Source organism: Alosa sapidissima, chromosome 9 (assembly GCF_018492685.1).
Source record: "Alosa sapidissima isolate fAloSap1 chromosome 9, fAloSap1.pri, whole genome shotgun sequence".
Classification (NCBI taxonomy): domain Eukaryota; kingdom Metazoa; phylum Chordata; class Actinopteri; order Clupeiformes; family Clupeidae; genus Alosa; species Alosa sapidissima.
Window position 1 is genome coordinate 27,145,122 of NC_055965.1, and position 22,809 is coordinate 27,167,930.

General features: G+C 39.7%; 2 protein-coding genes across 3 annotated transcripts; both read right to left on the reverse strand.

Moving 5' to 3' along the window:
- Positions 1-1,547: 1,547 nt before the first annotated feature.
- Positions 1,548-11,870, reverse strand: LOC121719424 (B-cell receptor CD22-like). Of its 2 annotated transcripts, XM_042105042.1 has the most exons (13): positions 11,785-11,870; positions 10,078-10,144; positions 9,373-9,711; positions 8,802-9,053; positions 8,435-8,701; positions 6,568-6,837; positions 5,855-6,112; positions 5,180-5,443; positions 4,484-4,571; positions 4,278-4,311; positions 3,831-4,072; positions 2,649-2,709; positions 1,548-2,591 (listed from the first exon to the last, which is right to left on the reverse strand). In XM_042105042.1, the coding sequence occupies exons 1-13, from the start codon at positions 11,785-11,787 to the stop codon at positions 2,490-2,492; spliced, it is 2,247 nt and encodes a 748-aa protein (XP_041960976.1). In that variant the 5' UTR covers positions 11,788-11,870; the 3' UTR covers positions 1,548-2,489. The 2 variants fall into 2 exon arrangements, with proteins under 2 accessions (XP_041960976.1, XP_041960975.1); XM_042105041.1 differs by having other exon boundaries at positions 1,548-2,709.
- Positions 11,871-13,855: 1,985 nt separating this feature from the next.
- LOC121718508 (B-cell receptor CD22-like) lies at positions 13,856-20,553 on the reverse strand. Its single transcript, XM_042103519.1, has 10 exons — positions 20,509-20,553; positions 18,300-18,384; positions 17,309-17,665; positions 16,859-17,110; positions 16,226-16,495; positions 15,400-15,666; positions 15,188-15,272; positions 15,002-15,056; positions 14,614-14,876; positions 13,856-14,089 (listed from the first exon to the last, which is right to left on the reverse strand). The coding sequence occupies exons 2-10, from the start codon at positions 18,376-18,378 to the stop codon at positions 14,065-14,067; spliced, it is 1,653 nt and encodes a 550-aa protein (XP_041959453.1). The 5' UTR covers positions 18,379-18,384; positions 20,509-20,553; the 3' UTR covers positions 13,856-14,064.
- Between the last annotated feature and the right edge of the window lie 2,256 nt (positions 20,554-22,809).

The window sequence follows — 22,809 nt, forward strand, 5'->3', positions numbered from 1 at the left end:
TGAGGTCTGTAGTTTCACAACAATTGTTGCCTTATCAACCCATACACTAATATATGTACAACAATAAAACACAACTTTTGTTTCAAATTTCATCTTTCACAGAATTTTAATACAATGCAATGTCCCATAATGTACTGTGAGAATAACAACTTTCATTTGGCTGCTATGGTATTCACTGGAGAGGTGAACACCCACCATTCATTGCTACCATTTATTGCTAACCAGTGTGGGGCAGTACAGTATTATAAAGCAAATACTGCATTTATTGATTTACTCTGTAAATGAGTAAACTTTTTTTACTCATATATGCATGTTCACAGCTTGTATTGTTAAAAAAAACTGAAAGAGAATCAATTATGTTTCTTAAATCATCAGAACTGTTTTTTTTTGTTTTGTTTTTGTTTTAAACAATAAGCAGCTGTTACACTGACCACGCATTGCTGAGCATTTAAACGTTGAAGGATTTTGGCAAAAGTCATCAGATGTGACACATTATTTAGTGATCATAAGCTCTTACCGTTGTTGCCTCTTCTCCGGAACAGCGTTGCAGCAATGGCTACTTGGTTCAAACACATGTGGGTTTTTACACATATCAGCCGCACAGGAAACCCTGCAGACTGGTATGTGTGTGTTCACACCTGTGCTCTCGCTTGTGTTCTTCATCTATGCCTGAGTGTGTGCTCTTTATCTTGACATTTAAAGGAACCGTATGTAAGAAATGTATTTCAATTAATCATAAAATGGCCCTGATAAGTCACTAGACATTAAGAAATCATGATCATTTCAAATACTAATATCACTGACAACAGTAGTCCGGCCAGGATATTGTCATTTAAAAAGTGAAGTTGCAGCCCTCAACTGATGTTGATGTTGTGTTTTGTCATGTCATGTTGTGTTTTGGCCTGACGTGCCACCCTCCACCTATCTACTAATCACAAAGTCAGTAGTGTTTCGGCATCCGGGTTGGCAACCTCGAGTCAGGGGGAGGGGGAAGAATACACCGCTCTTCAGTAATTTGAAAGTGATTGCAGTACCAGGTTTGGCCACAATCTTACATATGGTTCCTTTAACCCTTTGTGTTGTGGCTTGTGCATAATGGTTAAGGTATTCTTGTATTGTCAAGTCTTAACTTCCTCAACAGTAAAGCAATTTGAATTTGACTTCCTGATGTTTTAAATGTGCTACACAAATAAAGTGACTTGACATGACTTTTTACAGGACTCGTGTACAGATCTGCATTTGCCCCTTTGCTCCCCATATCTAAAACCTATCAAATAATTATTTTCAGTGTGCCAATGAAATGTATACGACCACCAACCACAAACCTGCATGCCTCTTTACCAAGCAATGGAAGGGGCATGCAGAGACATTGAAGTGGGGTCAGCTCAATGGTGAACATGGCACATACGGTGATATTGTCCCAAGAGGACATCACCTGCGATGTTGATGAGGACTTCTGGCCAGATCTGAACAGGAGGCAGGATCCATAACCCAAACTGCATCAAACAAACTGTTTTAGAAAAGTTTATTTATTGATGTACTCTTTATATGAGGAAACATGTTTACTCATACAGGTTCTCTTGTATTGTATCTTGTATCTTGGATCTTGTATTGTTTAACAAAAACTGACAGAGAATCAGGTATGTTTCTTAAATCATACACTTAAGTCTGGCCTGTTGAAAGGAAATTACATAGACTTGAAGGGCCAGACAAGAGGGGACTTTTTGGCCTGCTTTTAAGGGTGTGCAAGCATGTGTGTGTGTGTGTGTATGTGTGCATGTGTGAGTGTTGCCGTGTGTGTGTTTGAGTGTGCGTGTGTGTTAGAGTGGGAGTGTGTGTACCTGTGTGTATGTGTGTGTGTGTGTGCGTGCATCTGTGCGCCTGTGTGTTTGCGTTAGCGTGAGCGTGAATTGAAAGTACAGCAGACTAGTCTGCAGTCTCTTGCATGTGGGTGTGTGTGTGTGTGTGTGTGTATGCATATGTGTGCATGTCTGTGTCTGTGCCTGTGCATGCAAGGACAACAGACATACATTGTCAACAATGTAAAACAGAGTTCAAGGGTGTAGCACGCACATCCAAATCGTTGAGTACTGGGTGCTGGACAGGAAAGCACAAGCATGTAAAAGAACGTCGAGTCCGCACACCAGAATCTGCTCCTTAGCGTTTTTTTAAATGGTATGCTATATGTCTGATGAAGGGCTGGGGCCCGAAACGTCACATGTGGTGATAAAGCCTACCATTAAAAAAAACGCTAAGTAGCAGATTCTGGTGTGCGGACTCAATGTTTTTTTAACAGTTTAAAACAGTGACTGCACAATCTAAGATATGTGTGCATGTCTGTGCCTGTGCCTGTGCATGCATGCATGGAAAAAGGACATCAGACATACATTGTCAACAATGTAAATACAGTGTACATACAGTGACTGCACAATCTAATTAAGTCCCAAACCTACTGTACACACAGCCTACTGCTTCAAAACCAACTGCCATTAGACTCTAGCAGGACTTGGTGGAGCTGGTGGAGCGCCACGTGGTCTCTTCGAGTTCATGTTCCTCGTTGCGGACTTGTTATAGAACACCGTGTCTGCAGCCTGTCTGTTGAGATTATTTCTGTTTGTGGAATTGCTGTAGATCACCGTGTCTGCAGCCTGTCTGTTGAAATTATTTCTGTTTGTGGACTTGCTGTAGATCACTGTGTCTGGAGCCTGTCTGTTGAGAATAAAAACATCAACACACTAATGTGAGCTCCATACTAAACCCAACACACTAATGTGAGCTCCATAATAAGCCCAACACACTAATGTGAGCTCCATACTAAGCCCATCACTCTAATGTGAGCTCCATACTCACACTAATGTGAGCTCCATAATAAGCCCAACACACTAATGTGAGCTCCATACTAAGCCCATCACAGCTCCATACTAAGCCCATCACACTAATGTGAGCTCCATACTCACACTAATGTGAGCTTCATACTAAACCCAACACACTAATGTGAACTCCATACTAACCATACTAAGCCCAACACACTAATGTGAGCTCCATACTCACACTAATGTGAGCTCCATACTAATCCCAACACACTAATGTGAGCTCCATACTAAGCCCAACACACTAATGTGAGCTCCATACTAAGCCTAACACACTAATGTGAGCTTGTGAGCTCCATACTCAGCCCAGCACACTAATGTGAGCTCCATACTAAGCCCAACACACTAATGTGAGCTCCATACTAAGCCTAACACACTAATGTGAGATTGTGAACTCCATACTCAGCCCAACACACTAATGTGAGCTCCATACTAAGCCCAACACACTAATGTGAGCTCCATACTAAGCCTAACACACTAATGTGAGCTTGTGAGCTCCATACTCAGCCCAACACACTAATGTGAGCTCCATACTCAGCCCAACACACTAATGTGAGCTCCATACTCAGCCCAACACACTAATGTGAGCTTGTGAGCTCCATACTCAGCCCAACACACTAATGTGAGCTCCATACTCAGCCCAACACTTATCACATGACATGGGTGAGAATAGGAACATGCAGTGAATCAGCTGATTACTTTGACTGTTTTATAAAAGGATTGTGTGATGGGTAGATGGATAGATTGATTAATTATTTGTTTGATTGGTTGGTTGTGATTAGTCTGCCCTCTAATGCCACCAATGCCTCAAGTACATAATAAACATTATTCACATGAAGAGGTCAGGTGGATTGATTAATGTTTTTTATTTTCTGTAATATCTCTAGGTGGCAGCAGTGTGCTGGAATGTGAATACAGGAATAAAGGTTCGCTGTATGTGCAATGCTTCATTCTACTCACTGGGTGGCAGCAGTGGGTCTAGAGAAGTTGACTGTTACATACTCCACCTCCTCCTGCTGCTGTGGGTGGGGCTTGAACTTCTGGACTGTGGAGTAAACGGGCACCTGCTGACCTCTGGAGTTCTTGAACTGAACGCTGGCGTACTGGACATCATCCTGGTCACCTGCGTCCACTGTTGGAGCAGGGATGCAGGTCGTCAAGAGGACTTCTGAGACTTCCTCATACACATTATCAACAGTCGCCTGTGGATGACAAGAAAAACACATTTCTCATTGAAATTCAACATTTATAGTAGGGGAAAAACACAGTAGTAATTATTAATATAATATAATATAATATCATATAATATAATATAATATAATATAATATAATGTCAACACAGATTATAGAGTAGGGGAAAAATAGTTTGGGAATTCCAGGTGGAAATCTCTAAACCAAAACACTCACCTGTGTTTGAGTACGTTTTGAACATTTCTTCACTCTGAAATGATGAAATAGGTAGACACTTATGATTAGCTATGAAGGAAGAGTAAACAAGCTTTTCCTCAGAGAGGAATGCTGCTGGATTCTGTCAAATATACAACTAGATTGAGCAGAGCTGTAAAGCTTCACGATGGATGCATGCCATTAAACACAAAGCTGCTGTCTCTCACCCTCTGTAGATAAGGCAGTACAGTACAATGACTGTGAATGGAACTGATGCCATAGCAACAATTACAGCAATGTTCTGCCACTGCAAGACTGGGAAGAAGAGAGGTAGATACAAGAGCACATAAGCACACAGTCTGGATATCACTTTTCCCCTCAGCACTGACATCTTAAAACAGACAGTCTGGATATCACTTTTACCCTCAGCACTGACATCTTAAAACAGACAGTCTGGATATCACTTTTCCCCTCAGCACTGACATCTTAAAACAGACAGTCTGGATATCACTTTTCCCCTCAGCACTGACATCTTAAGCAGACAGTCTGGATATCACTTTTCCCCCTCAGCACTGACATCTTAAACAGACAACCATTTGAAAAAGAACATTTTTTTTTAACACGACCAACAAAAAATAGAACAGATTTGTAATTGGCACAGTACCAGCCCAGCCAATAGTCATCCACAACACAACAGCCACAAAAAGTTACACAAAGCAATTTGATTATTTAATTGATACATATTTTATTCTTACTGTAAGTCCAACCCAAACTATATTAACAAAGAATACATGCATCACTAATTAAGACATTTTTTTTTTATCCTTAATCAGAATAGTAGCTTTCAGGTGACCTTGTAATGACGATTTGACCTTGCTCAAAAATATGCTGGTGTAGTTGAGTGACATTATCGTACTACTCACGTTGCACCTCTAGATAAACCTCAGGAGATCTGCTCAAGCCGACTGAGTTCTGTCCCTCACAGTAGTACTGTCCTCCGTCCTCAGAGCTGATGTCAGTGATGTTGTACTGCTGTCCTGATCCTACTGGAGTGGACTCATCCACCTTAAACCAGGTGTAGTTCTCCACTGGTGGGTTGGCATCACTGCTGCAGGACAGAGTCACTGAACTGCCTTTAGGTACATCACCTGGTGGACTTATTGATGCCAAGGTGTTCTTTGGGGCATCTGTTTGAAATATGAGCGTTTTGCATGTATAATTCCTCATGAATGTTGCAGCAGTGATATTAACTTTGTGTATGTTTTTTTAACATGATAATATTAAGGTATTGTCATCAATAATACAATGCATACTGTGGCACATACAGTATAATATTAAGGTTAAGTCAGCACTGTGTGAAAGTGGACCAAAACTGACCTAACAAATTAGTTGGCCCAAGTATAGGCCCAATCAAATTAGTACCTGTAATTTGTACACATTAAACAGTTAATCATAAGCCTAATTATTTTTGCTAGTTTATTTGCCCTGGAGAAAACAACATGTTGTTTGTTATACAATATCAAAGCTATTGAGTTTCCTTACAGTGTCTACAAATGCTGCATGTTATTATATGATAACTGCTAAGACACGTTACTCACAATAAACTTCCAGATGAATCACGGTAGAATTATTAACACCATGCTTGTTGTCTGCCTGACAGTAATACTCAAAGTTGAAGTTACTGATGCTGTAGATAGAGCCTGTTGCCATGGGTGATGTTGCATTCTTATCCACATTAAACCAGGTGTAGTTCTCCACTGGTGGGTTGCCATCACTGCTGCAGGTCAAAGTCACTAAACTGCCCTCCACTATTCCACCAGAGGGACTCACAGATACAGAGGTGTTTCTTGGTGCATCTGTAACAGATAAGGATGATAGGTAATATGTATGACAGTCATCAGGGGTACCAAGAGTGTGTGGTAAATGTACAAGGTTTTTTTTTTTATGTTACTGTAATATAAACAATTCAAAGGAATTTAGATGCTAAACTAACCTTCTACAGAGCCACCCTGGCCACCCTGGCTCTACCCAACTGAAAGTGTGTGTGTGGTAACTAGCATCAGCTTTAATATAAACAATTGCTTATTCAGCACACTGGATACAAATTCCTTCATGGAATCAGAACATACATTTAGTGATGTGAAGTATGTATATTTGAAGGTCATGTGTTGCTACAGTGAATCAGCTGGGTCAGGGTTTGGGGGGACTAATCACACTCTGGTTCGGTCCAGTTAAATGGACCAAGTGTGAAGGCAACCTAAGAGTATATGTTCATGTATTGCTACAGTGACTCCGACTGTTAGATACTCACACTCCACATCCAGGTTAACATCAGAAGAATTACTGGCACCATACTGGTTCTTGGCCTCACAGTAGTAGTAGCCAGTGTGTTGGTAGCTGACCTTGGGAATGGTGTAAACTTGCTCCGTAACTAACTCTGAGATGGTTACTCCAATCTTCTTAAACCACGTGTAGTTCTCCACTGATGGGTTGGCATCACTGCTGCAGGTCAGAGTCACTGAAGTGCCCTCCACTATTCCACCAGAGGGACTGACCAATGCTGAAGTGTTTTTTGGAGCATCTGTAACAGATAAGGGCAACAGAATGCATCCTTGTGAAAACACACTCAGAGTTGTAAAACAAGATACAGGAAAAGTGAAAATGTTTTTCAATGAAGAAGTAAGGCAATGTGTTGCCTTCAGAAAACCCTGTTTGTCAAAGTTTGCAATACTTCAGTTTATCTGTAGGAACGCTTTGAACACTACCAACTCTGATTAACTTAATTTTGCTCCCAAAGAAAAGTTTAAACCTGTTATCAATCACAGATTGACCAGAGGGGTATTTTACAAAGGCAGAATTAAGACATCTAAGATAAGTGATAAAACGAGGTTTGACATAGCGTTGTCTGGTCATCCTAGCTAAACTCGTTTCACTAATGCCAATCCAGGATGAGTAGGAGCGACTATGTCAAGCCAGGTGTAAGTAATTCAGGATGTGTGCGCGTTCTCGTTTCTGCTCCAAAGTGCCCATGGTTGGAATAAAAAAGACGCGGAAAATTGCGTCATTCACACAAAGTGAACAACCGCTTTTGATATAGACTAACAATGAAGTAAAGTTGTCCTTTTTGGAATGGGGAATCATGGCTATTTCTGTAAAACAGCGGGAGTAGGCGTGGTAGACCAACCGAATGCAAATTTACGTATGCACCCACGTGTGAGTGCTTTCTTGTCTCGGCACGCAACGTCATTAAGAAAGCGCTTGCCTCTGCAAAGATGCACATAGTATGATATACCTTAATATTATAGTTGAAAATACCTCCGAGAACTTGCCAATCCACTTCCAATCAACTACAGTAGGCTATTCATCAAACATCTATCAATAAAATAAGCAAACAATGAGTACCTAGGCCTATGTTAATAATTATAAGGCTATCACAATTAAAATAATAACTATATGGTAGTAGGCAGACAATCTGTTTTGTTTTGCGAGCAAATACATTTAGCAAATAGTTTATAAATGGAATAAAACTCCTTAAAAAATAGCACGGAGGTCTGATGTGAATGACAGCTAGCTGAAGCAATAAGACGACATAATTACCATTAGAATTAACTTAGCTTGGCTGTTAGCCTGGTCGGGACCAGGCTAGGTGCAGAGAATAAATTACCATGGTAACTTATGTGCCATCTCTTTTGTGAAACCAAGTCAAGGCTAAATTCATCCAGGATAACCTAAAAATCCCAGCTTAATCCTTTATCTAGGTTTTGTGAAATACCCCTCAGGTTGTTTTAACTCTGGACTTTACCCTTCAATAGACAAGCATTTGATAAACAACACATTTTATTGAATGGGACCAACAAAAATAGAGCTAAATTGCCACTGATATGGCAGCCGCAAAAAGGGTTGACTCTACACTTGCCCAGCCCATAATCATCACAACAGCCACAAAATACATTAAAAAAAACAATTTGATTCTTTAATTGCACAACATATTAAATTGTATATTGACTCCAACCCAAACTATAATTACAATAAATCACTCATTAATTAAAAAAAAGAAAACAATCTGCTTTAATCAGAATATCAGCATTCTGGGTGTTAGTCAGATGACCTTGTGGTGACGATTTGACCTTGTTCAAAAAGATGCTGGTGTAGTTGAGTGACATGATCATACTACTCACATTGCACCTCCAGATAAACCTCAGGAGATTTGCTGAGGCCGACTGAGTTCTGTCCCTCACAGTAGTACTGTCCAGTATGATCAGAGTTGAGGTCAATGATCCTGTGCGTCTGCCCAGATCCTATGTGGGAGGGGACAGTTCCACTCTTAAACCAGGTGTAGTTCTCCGCTGGTGGGTTGGCATCACTGTTGCAGGTCAGATTCACTGAACTGCCTTCAGGTACATCACCTGTAGGACTTATAGATGCCAATATGTTCTTTGGGGCATCTATTTGAAAAATGTTTTGTATGCAGAAATCATTATGAATATCATAGTACCGATATTAATCTTGTGAATGTTTTAAATATTTTATGTTTATGCTACTTACACATCACTCTGAGCGCCACTGCTTTAGATGGATGTTTTTCACGACCTTTTAACGCACAAGAATAATCACCCTCATCGTCAATCCTGATGTTCTGGAGGACAAGATCGCTGTTGTTTGTTTGTCTAAGTACATCTTGGCCGTTCTTCCTCCATGTAACCGTGGGGTTGTTGTCATCAAACCCACAGGAGCGTCTGCATCTCAGCCTTGCCTCTCCTCCCTCAACCACAGACCCAGACACTTCAACAGAAAGCTCTTTGGAGAGAAATACAATAACACAAATGTGAACACATTCAGACTTACATCAGATCAGCTTATTAATCCCAACAGCAGACTGCACGTGGAGCAGAATCCTGCTGCGCTAGCATAGTACTGATGGAGCTGAGCTAGCGTGAAGTAGCCAGTAGGCTTTATTCTTGGCTGTTACAGCAGAGTTGCTCTGGGGAGATTGATCCTTTTAATAATCGATATATTTGAGTCACTTTGGATAAAGGTATCAGCTAAGTGAAGAAGTAAAATAATCATGGCAAATGACACATTCTCTCAAATGAAATTACAAACCCACTGAACTCACCAGTGACTGATAGCATGAATCTGATTGGCTCTGTTGTCAGAGGATACACTTCCTGTTCTGCTACAATCCTCACAAAATACACTTTACTGTCTGATAGGTCCACCTCTCTGAGAGCCAGTGTGCAGTTGTTCTTCATATCACCACTGTGCTGAACTCTGCTCATGTACTCTGGATACTCTAAGAAATCTTTGTCCAACATGTGATTGACAGTCCACAAAACCTTCTTCACCGTGACGTTGGGAGGATGAGTGAAAGAGCATAGAATGACCACTGTTGACCCGGCAACAGCACAGACAGAGGAATGAGAGATGTTAATCTGCCACCCCTCATCAGATAGACCTGAGATCAACACACATACACACACACATGTAAGGGTGTAAAGTGTAAAGTGCTTCATCAAAATAGGCAAATACATATTTTACATAGCACATAGACATGTGCTACGTATCATGTATATCTTTACAAAGTATATATATTTATAAATATTAAAAAAATGCATAGAATATAGTGCATATAACATAATACATATATTTTAACATAGCATGATATATATATATTTTTTATCTTAGTGTGTTTGTTTGTTTGTTAGTTTTTCTGTTTGTATGAACAACTACTAGATACATTTCCTCAGTCAGACCCCTGGTCTGATCTGCAGCCAGTGACTGTCCTGTCCACATGCGTGAGAATAACAACACAACGGCTCACCTTGGATCACGCTGAGAACAGTGATGGTCAGAAAAAGGGAAGTTCTCACTCTCTCAGATGCAGAATCCTACATGACACGAGACATAGCAAGCATTCCTGTTCATAACCAGCCTTTGAATGCTTGACTAAATAAACACATAACCAGCCTTTGAATGCTTGACTAAATAAACACATAACCAGCCTTTGAATGCTTGACTAAATAGTAAACATACCATACAGGACATGAGACATACCAAGCATTCCTGTTCATAACCAGCCTTTGAATGCTTGACTAAATAAACACATAACCAGCCTTTGAATGCTTGACTAAATAGTAAACATACCATACAGGACATGAGACATACCAAGCATTCCTGTTCATAACCAGCCTTTGAATGCTTGACTAAATAAACACATAACCAGCCTTTGAATGCTTGACTAAATAGTAAACATACCATACAGGACATGAGACATAACAAGCATTCCTGTTCATAACCAGCCTTTGAATGCTTGACTAAATAAACACATAACCAGCCTTTGAATGCTTGACTAAATAGTAAACATACCATACAGGACATGAGACATACAGTACCAAGCATTCCTGTTCATAATTTGAATGCTTGACTAAATAAACACATAACCAGCCTTTGAATGCTTGACTAAATAGTAAACATACCATACAGGACATGAGACATACCAAGCATTCCTGTTCATAACCAGCCTTTGAATGCTTGACTAAATAGTAAACATACCATACAGGACACGAGACATAACAAGCATTCCTGTTCATAACCAGCCTTTGAATGCTTGACTAAATAAACACATAACCAGCCTTTGAATGCTTGACTAAATAGTAAACATACCATACAGGACATGAGACATACCAAGCATTCCTGTTCATAACCAGCCTTTGAATGCTTGACTAAATAAACACATAACCAGCCTTTGAATGCTTGACTAAATAGTAAACATACCATACAGGACACGAGACATAACAAGCATTCCTGTTCATAACCAGCCTTTGAATGCTTGACTAAATAGTAAACACACCATTTCAATCAAAATGTATACCATCTTTGCACACACTCGTATATGCTGGGATAGGATAGTAAATAAAATCATAATGATTGACATCTATGTATGTATATATTGTCAATGACTGCATTCACAAAGTCTCAAAAAACATTATAATAATACATTAAGGAAAACACCTGATGTTAAACATTATGGCATGTCACAAATTTGGCATGTCACTAACAACAAGGTTGTTAGTGTTAGTAGCAAAATTATTGGGTTTGGACAATAAACTTTACAGGATCTCTACAACAAACAGCTATTTAAGAAAGCAAACTCCATCTTGTGTAACTGTTCTCATCCTCTACATCAACGGTTTCGGTTTCTACCATCAGGTTCATTGCTCAGACTCTCATTTGCTAAAACAAATAGATTCAAACACTCCTTTGTTCCTTCTGCTGTCTCCCTTCTAAACGCCAGGAGGAAAAGGTAGTTTACTCACCTACTGTATGACTATGATGTGCATCATGTTATTTATTATACTATGTGTATTTATGTATTTTTTGTAATTTTGTGTGCTCCTACTGCTGCCAAACTAATTGCCCCACTGGGGGACAAATAAAGGCATTACATTACATTCACTGTAAATTGTTTGTCAACAAATGTCTGTTTCCTCTATTTGCCTAAAAATGTACATGTAGTATCTACTCTTACCATGTATAGGAGATGCTTGATCTTGACTTGATGCACACCGCAGAGGAACAGAGCTAACGCTAAAATAAATCTGAGTGTCTAGCTGTGGTGATGTCAGAGTACTTTCTTTGTTCTGCTTTCACATGTGAAATGTCAGGTAAGCACATTCACTAATAGAGAGGATGTGAAGATTTGTGAGTCAACCAATCAGCATGACTGTCCATTTCTTTGATGAACACAGACACACACACAGACACACACACACACACACACACACACACACACTTTTGTCAGCAAAGAAAATGGTAAAACATAGTTTAATAAACTTTATCCTAGTTTTTAGTGTAAATGTTTCAAGTTATGAAAAACATTATGTCTCTTCTACTTCGACGGTCGATCGACGGTCAGTTTCAGTTTGACTAGACCTGGGCATGAGAGAGGAAGTGGGCCAGAGATGTGCAGACTCTGTTGACTATGTTTTTCAACGGGTCCTCAAATTAGTCATAAAGGTGGACTTGCTTGCTTGACTATAGTAGTTATAGTTTTTCTCAGTCGCTTTGGTGCTATTCTCACATCACTATTAACATTTGCACAGCAGTTAGTGCATTTCTCAAAACAATTAGTGCAAACTGCAAAACCTAGTGGATGACCTGCAAAAGCACGTCACTTGCTCAAAATGGATAGTCCATTCCTCAAAAGCACGTATTCATGTCAATGAAACTGTCAGTGTCATCAAAATGAGAAGTCTTGACACCATCGTTTATGAACAAGATAGTCAAATGGCTTTGTCATGTTTTCATTATGACAGTTCTCTCAGTGTTTTCCAATGCAAAAAAAGGGCAGAAAAAAAGGTGACACTACCTGAACATGCTCAAGACAGCACTATACACTACTTGTACAGCCATTTGAAAACTACAGTAAAGTTACACATTGCTGTAGTTAGGGGAGTAAGTGAGTACAAGACACTGAATACGTACATTTTTACTGTATGCTCTTTGCAATTCTACAGCATTGTGACAGAATTTGATAACTAGTTCAACAATTTTGTATGTAATGACTCAAGCAATGAAATGAAGACTATTAGTTTTATAGGGAACGACTATTCAGCATTCATATGTATAGTTCATTTTGACTGACATGACATAAGCAAATGATAATGTTAAAAAACAGCAGAGAATTGTATGACAGCAACTGATACATGTCCAAAAGCATTTTCAATTTGTTCAGAGGAAGGAGAATTTGCTAATATGATGTGCACAAATGACTAAATGTTGTGGAGGTTGAACTAATAGTTATGATAATTTTCATTCTGATCTGCAAAAAGCACCAAAGCGACTGAGAAAAACTGTAAGGTATACATTTCCCAATTCATGAATATGGCATACACATTCATAATGAAATGCCAACATAGGATTGAGTTCATCATGACTTAACATTTAATTGTTCTGTAATACAGCATAGTCATTTCAAATTATTTGTCTGAACAGCTGTGCGTATACACACTACCAGTTATATTGAGACAGAAACTGTCACAGATATTCATCCTCTGCCTATACCATTAACCATCACCAGATGGCGCCACCAAAGTGGTGCAGGAATCCATGCAGATGATGTCACAAAGCTTCTGAAGTCAATCAAGTGACTGCATGATCAAGGAGACATAACTAAAGCATATAACACAGACATATTTACCCAAAACTTCTTGATTAATTTCCTATCTGGGTTTTGTCTGACAAAGGATGAGTTTGGATTCTCAGGACCAACTGTTCATTGACCATAGAGAGAGGATGACTGGGACATTATGATGAACATATTTATTTAGTTATTTAATTATGTACATTTGTCAAATAAAATACATGTGCTGAAAATGATGGAATGTGCCAAATAGAAACCAAGAAAAGTGCCTGCACTAACAGGCCAGGACCAGAAGGAGGCGCATAAGCAAAAGTTTCTGTAAAATCTGGCACATCAAAACACAGAGACACTTTATTTTGAAGATAAAATGGTGATGGCACTTCATTTTAAAAGTACAGAAAACACAACATTATAATTTGAGGTTAATTTAACACTGCCCTCATTGCTTTTGACAAAACAGACTATAAAAGCAAAATCTGAACATACAAATAAAACATAAACATGATCTAACACTCAAACTCCAAATCCTCAAAAGCAATTATTTTCATTATGTTTTACATTAAAGTTCTACAAGTGTAAAACCAACCGACCAAGTTATGGATCACTAAACTAAACATCCAAATCACATGCAGTGTGCTTAGTGGGTTTGGATTTGTTGATCACGGTCTAGATTACAGGATCTTGTTCAGGTCTATGGGTAAAAAGAAAACATACACAAAATGATTACAATGGTTATTTTATAAAAACTACTAAAAAGAAAAGTTTAAAACACAATGTGTGCTTCACTGCTTGGACCCCGTTTATTAAACTGGAACAAATGTAAACGTATTAATGAGAATTACTGAGTAATGTTGTAGTGCTCAGTGTTAACAGAATACTGTACAGTGAATAAAATGAGAGCTGTATTTTCAAGATTGTGTGTGTGGTCAACAAACAGAGAGTAAATATTGAGTAAGAACTGTTACATTTGTGGGTCATGTCCTATTCTACCCAGTAGATGTCAACATTGGACATTATGTTTTCAGAGGACTCTTTTGTAGGCAAAAGGTCTCAGACTACAGGGTGTTTAAGTGTGGAAGAGACAAGGCTTGAATACTTCCCTCAGTATCATTAAGAGTGGATATGATGCACGAGTGCACTAGTTGGTAAGATTGGATATGGAAATCCAGAATGTAAATAAAATGTGTAATGTATGTCATGTTACATTCTACTCACTGGGTGGCAGCAGTGGGTCTAGAGAAGTTGACTGCTGCATACTCCACCTCCTGCTGCTGCTCCTCCTGCTGCTGTGGGTGGAGTTTGGGCCTTTGGACTGTGGAGTAAAGGGGCACCTGCTGACCTCTGGAGCTCTTGATCTGAACGCTGGCGTACTGGACATCATCCTGGACACCTGAGTCCACTCTCTGGGCTGGAGCAGAGGTCAGAGGGAGGCCTGAGATGTCTTCATACACATTATCAGGGACACACTGTGGGACATGCTGGGGGTTGGACAAAGGGTCAAAGGTCAACATGCTAATACAAACTCTGTGTAATGTAGTAATGATGACAGGATCTTAGCTATCACATATCAACACAGTGTAATGCCTTGATAAGTAGTGTTTACTTGTGTGTTATTATCAGAGCTGCTGGGGTTGCTACTTGGCGTTGCTTTCTTCCTCCTATATGAACAGAGAGACCATGAGAAAGGATCAGGAGTAGATTTACTTGGTTAGACTTTAGAGAGTCAAAGTGTCTGAACAGGTGTGCTCCACAGAAGTAAAAGTAAAAGACAAAAAATAATGTTCTTCACCTCCAAAACACGTAGCCTATGAGCATGATGAGGATTATGAGAAAACCTAAAGATGACAAGAGAGTGGTTGTCTTCCAACCGAAGCCTAGAATAATCATAAAGACCAATTTGTCAAAACAGCAAGTCTCAAGTGCTACAAAATGCAAAAATAATGGTATGGTGTGTGGTGCACAGGTGATGACATTACATGCAGATATCTGAGTACAACTCACCAGACCAAATAACTTCAACTCCAGTAGAATTCAGGGATCCTACACCGTTGTGGGCCTCACAGTGATATAGTCCAGCTCTGTCTGGGGTCAGATTGAAGTTGATTCTCTCTCCTGTACCCACACGCACTGTTTCAGCTGCGGTCCTTCTGTACCAGGTGTAGTTCTCCACTGGTGGGTTGGCATCACTGCTGCAGGTCAGAGTCACTGAACTGCCCTCTGCTATTTCACCAGAGTGATTTGGAGACGCTGACAGTTTTCTGGGAGCATCTGTAAAAATGTATTGAATTGTTGTTACATTTTAAATACAGTTTACGGCTGCATGTAACTTATATATATAAGTATAAGTATATATACTTTTTTGATCCCGTGAGGGAAATTTGGTCGCTGCATTTAACCCAATTGGTGATTTAGTGAAACACAAACAGCACACAGTGAACACACAGTGAGGTGAAGCACACACTAATCCCGGCGCAGTGAGCTGCCTGCTACAACGGCAGCGCTCGGGGAGCAGCGAGGGGACTTGAGGCCTTGCTCAAGGGCACTTGAGCCGCAGCCCACTGGTCGGGGCTCGAACCGGCAACCCTCCAGTTACAAGTCCAGAGTGCTAACCAGTGGGCCACGGCTGCCCAAATATATAGATATAACTTAGGATAAACCTACTAAGAAGAATTCCAGCATTTTGTTTTACATAGATCTCCATAGCTCGAGTTGCTGATGCCAACAGCTAAAGCAGCCAGGTTGCCATTTCAGCCATTAGAAATGATATTCTCCATGTAAAACAGGGTACATACAGTATGCATAGATAGAAAGTAAACAAAGTACTCACAGTGAACATCCAGGTGAAAAGCAGTAGAATTGGAGGCCCCGTATAGGCTCCTGGCCTCACAGTAGTAATCTCCAGTGTGTTCAGAGCCGACATTCCCAATGTGGTAATACTTTCCAGTGTCCAGCTTGGAAACTATTGAGCCATTGCGGTTAAACCAGGTGTAGTTCTCCACTGGTGGGTTGGCTTCACTGTTGCAGGTCAGAGTCACTGAAGCGCCCTCTAGTGTCTCACTAGCAGGACTGACAGAGACAGACGGGACCCTTGGAGGGACTTGGAAATAAAAGATGACATAAAATGGAAATATGTCTTTTAGAGGGAGAGCAGATAGCTAACAAACATTTAGAAAAAGTCCTGTTGGCAAATTTGAGGAAAAGTCGGTAAAGGGGCTATTTCACACAATTTGAGGGTGCTGAATTCAAATATTCACAGATCTCCATAGCTCGAGTAGCCAGAGTCACTGAGAGTCAGAGTCACTGAAGCGCCTTCTAGTGTCTCACTAGCAGGACTGACAGAGACAGACGGGACCCTTGGAGGGACTTGGAAACAAAAGACGACATAAAATGGAAATGTGTCTTTAAAAATACCCTTTCATTTCCCTTTATCACACAGGCCCTGTACATGTCTATTACTTACACATGACATTAAGCTCCACTGGTTTGGATGGATGGTCTTCATTGTGTTTCAGTGAACAAGAGTAGTTGCCCTCATCCCCAGTACTGACACTCTGAAAGATGAGTGCATTGTGGTGTTTCTGTTTGACATGTAAATCCTGTCCGTTCTTTTTCCATATTACTGAGGGGATGTCTTTTGAAGAGCATATGTTGTTGCAACTCAGTGTCACGTCGTTGTCCTCCATCACTGGTTCAGGAATCCCAACAGAAAGTTCTGCAACATTATAGCAATCAGTCATCAATAATAATAATTAAGTCAGTGAAATGTATGAAAACATTACAAGTCTGTGGTACACAATTTCTAACCTGAATATGATGGCAAACATTTCTGACATATACTGATAGTTCATTGTTAGATTGTCAAACTTATGAATAAAGACAAAGTTATGTCAGTTTGCCAGGTCCACACTACCTTTAACAGACAAAATGACCTTAGATCTACTCAGCCACTTATTTTTAGAATCTTCTGTTTCAATCCGTGTAAAATACTCTCCATTGTCTGACATCATCAACTTGCTCAATTTGAATGTGCAGTTCGTCTTGTTCTTGTTCTTGTTCCAAAAGTATTGTATACGTCCTTTGTATTTAGGATTCTTATCCGTGATGTATGTGAATATTTTATTATGGTCAGGTCTGTAGCGCCAGTAGACCTTGGTGACCATGAGACCAATAGGATGGGTGAATGAGCAGGGCATGACCACTGATGATCCAGTCACAGCACAGAAATGGTGACTGGTGAATTTGACCTCCCATTTATGAGATGTGGTACCTGAAAATGAATGACAGCACATGATCCAGTCAAGACAGATTCTATTTGTACTAGCCATCAGTAGCACCTTAGTTATTCAGCCTCCTTTCGGAGGGTCCAGTCCATCGGGGGGACTACAGATCAAAACGAAATACAATGGTTTCATGCTATCCTTGTGGGGCTACATGCCCACCAAGTTTTGTGTACCCCAGTCTTCCAGTGTCCCGGTCTTTCAGTGTCCTGGGAATCCTTGACAAAAATTAGGCATGCGAAAAAGAAAAAAAACAAAATCTGACTTTGAAAAATCTGAAATCTGGCTTCGCTGTGTGGTGGTCATATTAAGGACAGAGTCAGATATCTATCATTGCCATAAAGGGGTGGGTGGTAAACAGCAAACTGGTATGGCTGTGATAGCTGGTATCATACCACTAGTGGATGAGAACAACGTTGCCAAAAAGCAACAAGCCGAGTCAGTTTTCTGTGCTCAGGACCAACACAGATATATTTGTATGGTTAGTTTAGTTTTGTGTGTACACTAAAAACACAATCATTTTCATAAGACATTTCAATGCAGTGTTAATGTAAGTCATAAGCCATAGTCAAGAGTTGTATTGTAATATAATTATATACAAATACAAACACAGTGTTTTCTAACCTCCTTTTCCTTGATAAGCACAAAGGATGTGCAAGAGAAGCAGAAACACAACTGGTGTATGTTGCATGATCCTTAACATTGAGACCTGCAAAACACTAACAACAGAAGAAGAACCGGCATCTGTTATACATTTAGATTGCAGGGAGGCAACATACTTTCATATCTTTAAAATGGTAATAAGTACAGAAGATTGGGCTTGCCCACTCAGAATTTAAATTTGTTATTTACAAATCAATTATACTAAAAAAAATCAATACAATAAATAAGTGTGATATAAAAGTATACTTGAATTACGTTGTCCTTGGGCTTGGGCAGAGGATCAAGCTAGTTGTCCCCAAATGACAGATGGCAGTAGAACTCCAACCATGTGTATCTTAGACATTGGCACTCATACAGAACTCTGCGGCTAGACTTTTAACTAAGACCAAGAAGAGAGAACACATCACCCCTGTGTTGGCTGAACTGCACTGGCTCCCTATTTCCTATAGAATTGATTTTAAGGTTATGTTAATTACCTACAAAGCTCTGAATGGCATAGCACCTTCATATATCTCTGAGCTTTTAATATCGTATCAACCACAAAGGAAACTTAGATCATCAAATTCTAATCTTTTAATCGTACCCAAAGTGCTCCACAAGCAAAGTGGAGAAGCTGCGTTTATCCATTATGCCCCCAAACTATGGAACACCCTGCCTCTGTACATCAAGCAGGCGAGTTCAGTAAATATTTTTAAAAAAGATCTGAAAACATACCTGTACAGGAAAGCTTTTAGTTAACTCATCTTATCCTGTAGACTACTTTTTCAGATTATTCTACATCTGCTACTATTGGAGGGCACTGCCAGCCAGAAGCAGATGGGCTCCCCCTATTAAGTCAGGTTCTGCTCAAGGTTTCTTCCTGGAATATGGGAGTTTTTCCTTGCCACAGTTGCCATATGGCGTGCTTGTGGGGGGTAAGAGGGTTAAGGCTGCCAGTCTTATGACATGTTATTTTTTATATTTTTGATATGTTGCTGAGTGGATCATAAATGGCCCTAGCAATGAAGAAAAGTGATTGATAATGAAGAAAAGTTATTGATAATGACTGTCTATTATTGTGTTACATGCTTCAAATGTAAAGCACTTTGAGCTGCATTCTGTGTATGAAAGGTGCTATACAAATAAAGCTTATTATTATTATTATTATTATTATTATTAGACATCATCTAGCTTGTGTAAGCTTTTCTCACCTCCAAATTGTTGCTATGGTGACACTGAGCACGCTCACCAACAACAGTTCCCTTTATGGTTTCCTCTCAGTAGCGATAACAGATGAGGGTGTGAGCACTTGGGTGTGGGCCCAAGGCGTACAAGTCATTTTAGAGCCAAAAAAGCTGAGGTAGAGAGTCACACACTGTGACACACATAGCCTTTGATACACATCCAAACCTCAAAGTTGTCTGAACTCACAGAATACACTCTGCTGCATCGAATCGTTTGGGTATGGTAGTCCTGACTTACAAGAAGAGCCCATGAAAGTGGGAAGACAACCATGGATGCTGGTGTTGGGCAGTATTTGTGTCTCAGAGACCACTGACTCTCAGTACAGAACACTCTCATGGAGAACAAAACTGCCCTGTCTAGACACACCTATAGCCTACATACTTCCTTTCTTTGTTGGTATACCAGGCCATTGTAGGGTGATAAATATACTGTAGCAGTAGAAACTTACAAGCAGCGAGAGAGAGAGAGAGAAAGAGAGAGAGAGAGAAAAGGAAGTACAAAAGATGCAGCCCCTGGCCTTATTCTATCGTCTGTCAAACGTTTAACTCCCTTAAAACAAATTGTGAAAAGAGAGCATGCCTAAATTCACTAATCACACATTGCCTATGTTACACAGGAGAAGTCAACATTTTTCAAACCATGACCCCAGAGTGTAGCACTGTAGCTGCCTGGCTACTATAACTGCTGGCAGCAGCATCTCAAGTAGTACCGTTTTCTTATTTTTCGTAACGATACTCGGTGACCTCAAGAAATGGAGATATGTGAGTTTTCCTTTAACATGTCAAGCCACTGGCAACATGATGTGCTTAGCAATTGTCATTCTATTGCTTTTAGAGATCATTCTAGAAATGTTTTTTTTTTACTTGTGCACAGCTTTAAACTTGAGGATATAGACATATATAAAGCATACTATAATCGTAATCTTTAGTAATCTAGAAAGTGTTACCGTAGACTGGTGTTTTTCAGCAACTCTGTTCCAACCCAGTGCGCTACAGAAATGGCTGAAACTGCTAGCAGGCATGTGGTTTAAACTGTTCTTCTCTCTCTGCCTTTTACAGGAACCTCTGGTCAACTTTTCCCTCAGTATTTTTATCTCATTATACAAACCACAAACAGAAACCCTCCTCTAATAGCAGACATCATTCTCATGACATCTACATTTCTTCATATTTCAATAGGTCTTGGTCCTCTAAGTCCATTTGACCATACATTATAGGTATGTAATAACATGATATATGGTAGCGTGCTTACTGTACTTTTATACTCAACAGAGTTGAATTGTGCCATAGTGTCCTTTTGTGTTGTGACATGCTATGCTGACATAGTTATTTATGTTAAGAATTTGAATTTATATTAAGAATAAGAAATCTGATACTGTTTGATTGGGAAGTGATTATGGGCTGTGTTTCAACTAATACAACCAATACACCAATACAGCAGATTGTCTTTATATAATACATTATACTACTACACAGCAAATGTATCTACATTAATGTTATCTAGTCTCTAGATTCTAGACATGCATGGTATATAACTTATGTATACGGCCATCATGTTTATTCAACATCTCTCTCTCTCTCTGTCTCTTTTTGTCTCTCTCCCTCTCTCTCTGTCTCTCTCTCTCTCTCTCTCTCTCTCTCTCTCTCTCTCTCTCTCTCTCTCTCTCTCTCTCTCTCTTACTGCAGCCATAGAGGTGTGAAGATTGCTATCACCAACCAAACCCACATCAGGTCATCACACTTATAGACTCCATGGCGTGCTACACATAGACGAGAGGTGCACAAACTCTTCTCTATTAAGGGACAAAAATGAGCATTATGTCACTTTACATGAAGGATCGTGCATTATGTGTAACAGATGTATTGAATTGTGCCTTTATTGTCCAGCTGTGTTGTGATATACTATCATAAACCAAACTATGATGAATAATAGCAATAACAATGTGAATGTAATATCCATTGTCATGGCATTGTAAGACCTAATATTTGACCACAGTTAAATATTTATATTTGTGCATGTCAGATCGCAAACATATAAAAAAGTATATAAGCATATAAAGCATATAAAAAGTATTTGATCACAGCACTTCCTTTAGCACCTCTTTTGACCACAGCGCCTCCATTGTGGACTTTCAGTCACCATGGCACTGTGTACCATCGATGATGACTGAACACTGCCACCTAGAGGATGGCATGAAATTCAGGTAAAAATGAAAAATAAATAACTTCATTCCAAAAAAAATTACCTGCTGGTAGGGAGAACATTTTGGTCATGTGGTATGAGCATTTCTAGGGCTTACTCCCCAGGTCACCATCTCACTCTCTCACACACACACACACACACACAGGCCACCTATGTCCAGCAGCTACTAATATGCCAGTCATTAGTTGAAATTGAAAAGGTGTCTGTTCATCTTCAAAAGAAGCTGGTTTTCAAAGTTGCCAGAATTCAGTGCCCGGAAGTTTCAGGCCATAGACCGGCCCACGTTTTCGATAGTGGTGGAAATTGGATAAATGAAGCAACATTTCAGCTCTTACTATACTGTAGTTTTTATTAGTACCATGGTTCAACAAATGTGTAAAGGTTATATAATAATTCACTTCAACTGAGAAGTTAACAAAAAATATTCCACTATTCCACAAGTTAACAAAAACAGAAAGAAAGAAAGAAAGCCTTTGAAATGTAGCCTATCCCATGCTTCCACAAAGAGGCATATTGAACTAATGTTTAGGCTACATGTTTTTTGCATGGGTAGGCTATATTGTTGTTTGGTGATTTAGCCTACTCCTTTAGCCTACTACACCCTCTTCTGAGCAAACAAGGCATATAGGTTTATCATGCAGGGTAATTGCTCTTTCTTACATTAAATAACTTTAATTTATCCTCTCTACTTGTCCCTGTAGTCATGGCCTCCTTATCACTAATTTCGGGCTGTGGTCAAAAATATCCAGGCAACACTCAGGTGTGAGGAACCACTGCAGGTTTATTCACGATACCGGGAGCAGGTCACTAGCAACAGCATGTTCCAGTAACACAACTCAAAGTTCTCTAGGGCGAAGCCCCATCTTATACATGTTAATTACATTGGTAATACAAATCACATGAGTACAATGGTCGTTTCCAAAAAATCCTCATACATACAGAAATACAACAATGCATACTGTATACACTTCTTGGACATAGCATGTGATCCATGCGCCATACGCAAGTCATGGGGCTACTCCAAGTAAGTAGATAATTGGTCAAT

Bases quoted from the DNA above. Each gene is read 5' to 3' on its own strand.
- LOC121718508 (XM_042103519.1), bottom strand. From the start codon at position 18,378: ATGTTAAGGATCATGCAACATACACCAGTTGTGTTTCTGCTTCTCTTG. The intron at 15,667-16,225 runs GTGAGTACTTTG...ACATTTTTACAG, and splicing joins TTTTCACCTGGATGTTCACT to ATGCTCCCAGAAAACTGTCA. The intron at 14,877-15,001 runs GTAAACACTACT...TCCAACCCCCAG, and splicing joins GCTCTGATAATAACACACAA to CATGTCCCACAGTGTGTCCC.
- LOC121719424 (XM_042105041.1), bottom strand. The intron at 9,054-9,372 runs GTGAGTTCAGTG...TTCTCTCCAAAG, and splicing joins ATTCATGCTATCAGTCACTG to AGCTTTCTGTTGAAGTGTCT. The intron at 6,838-8,434 runs GTGAGTAGTATG...TATCTGTTACAG, and splicing joins GGTTTATCTGGAGGTGCAAT to ATGCTCCAAAAAACACTTCA.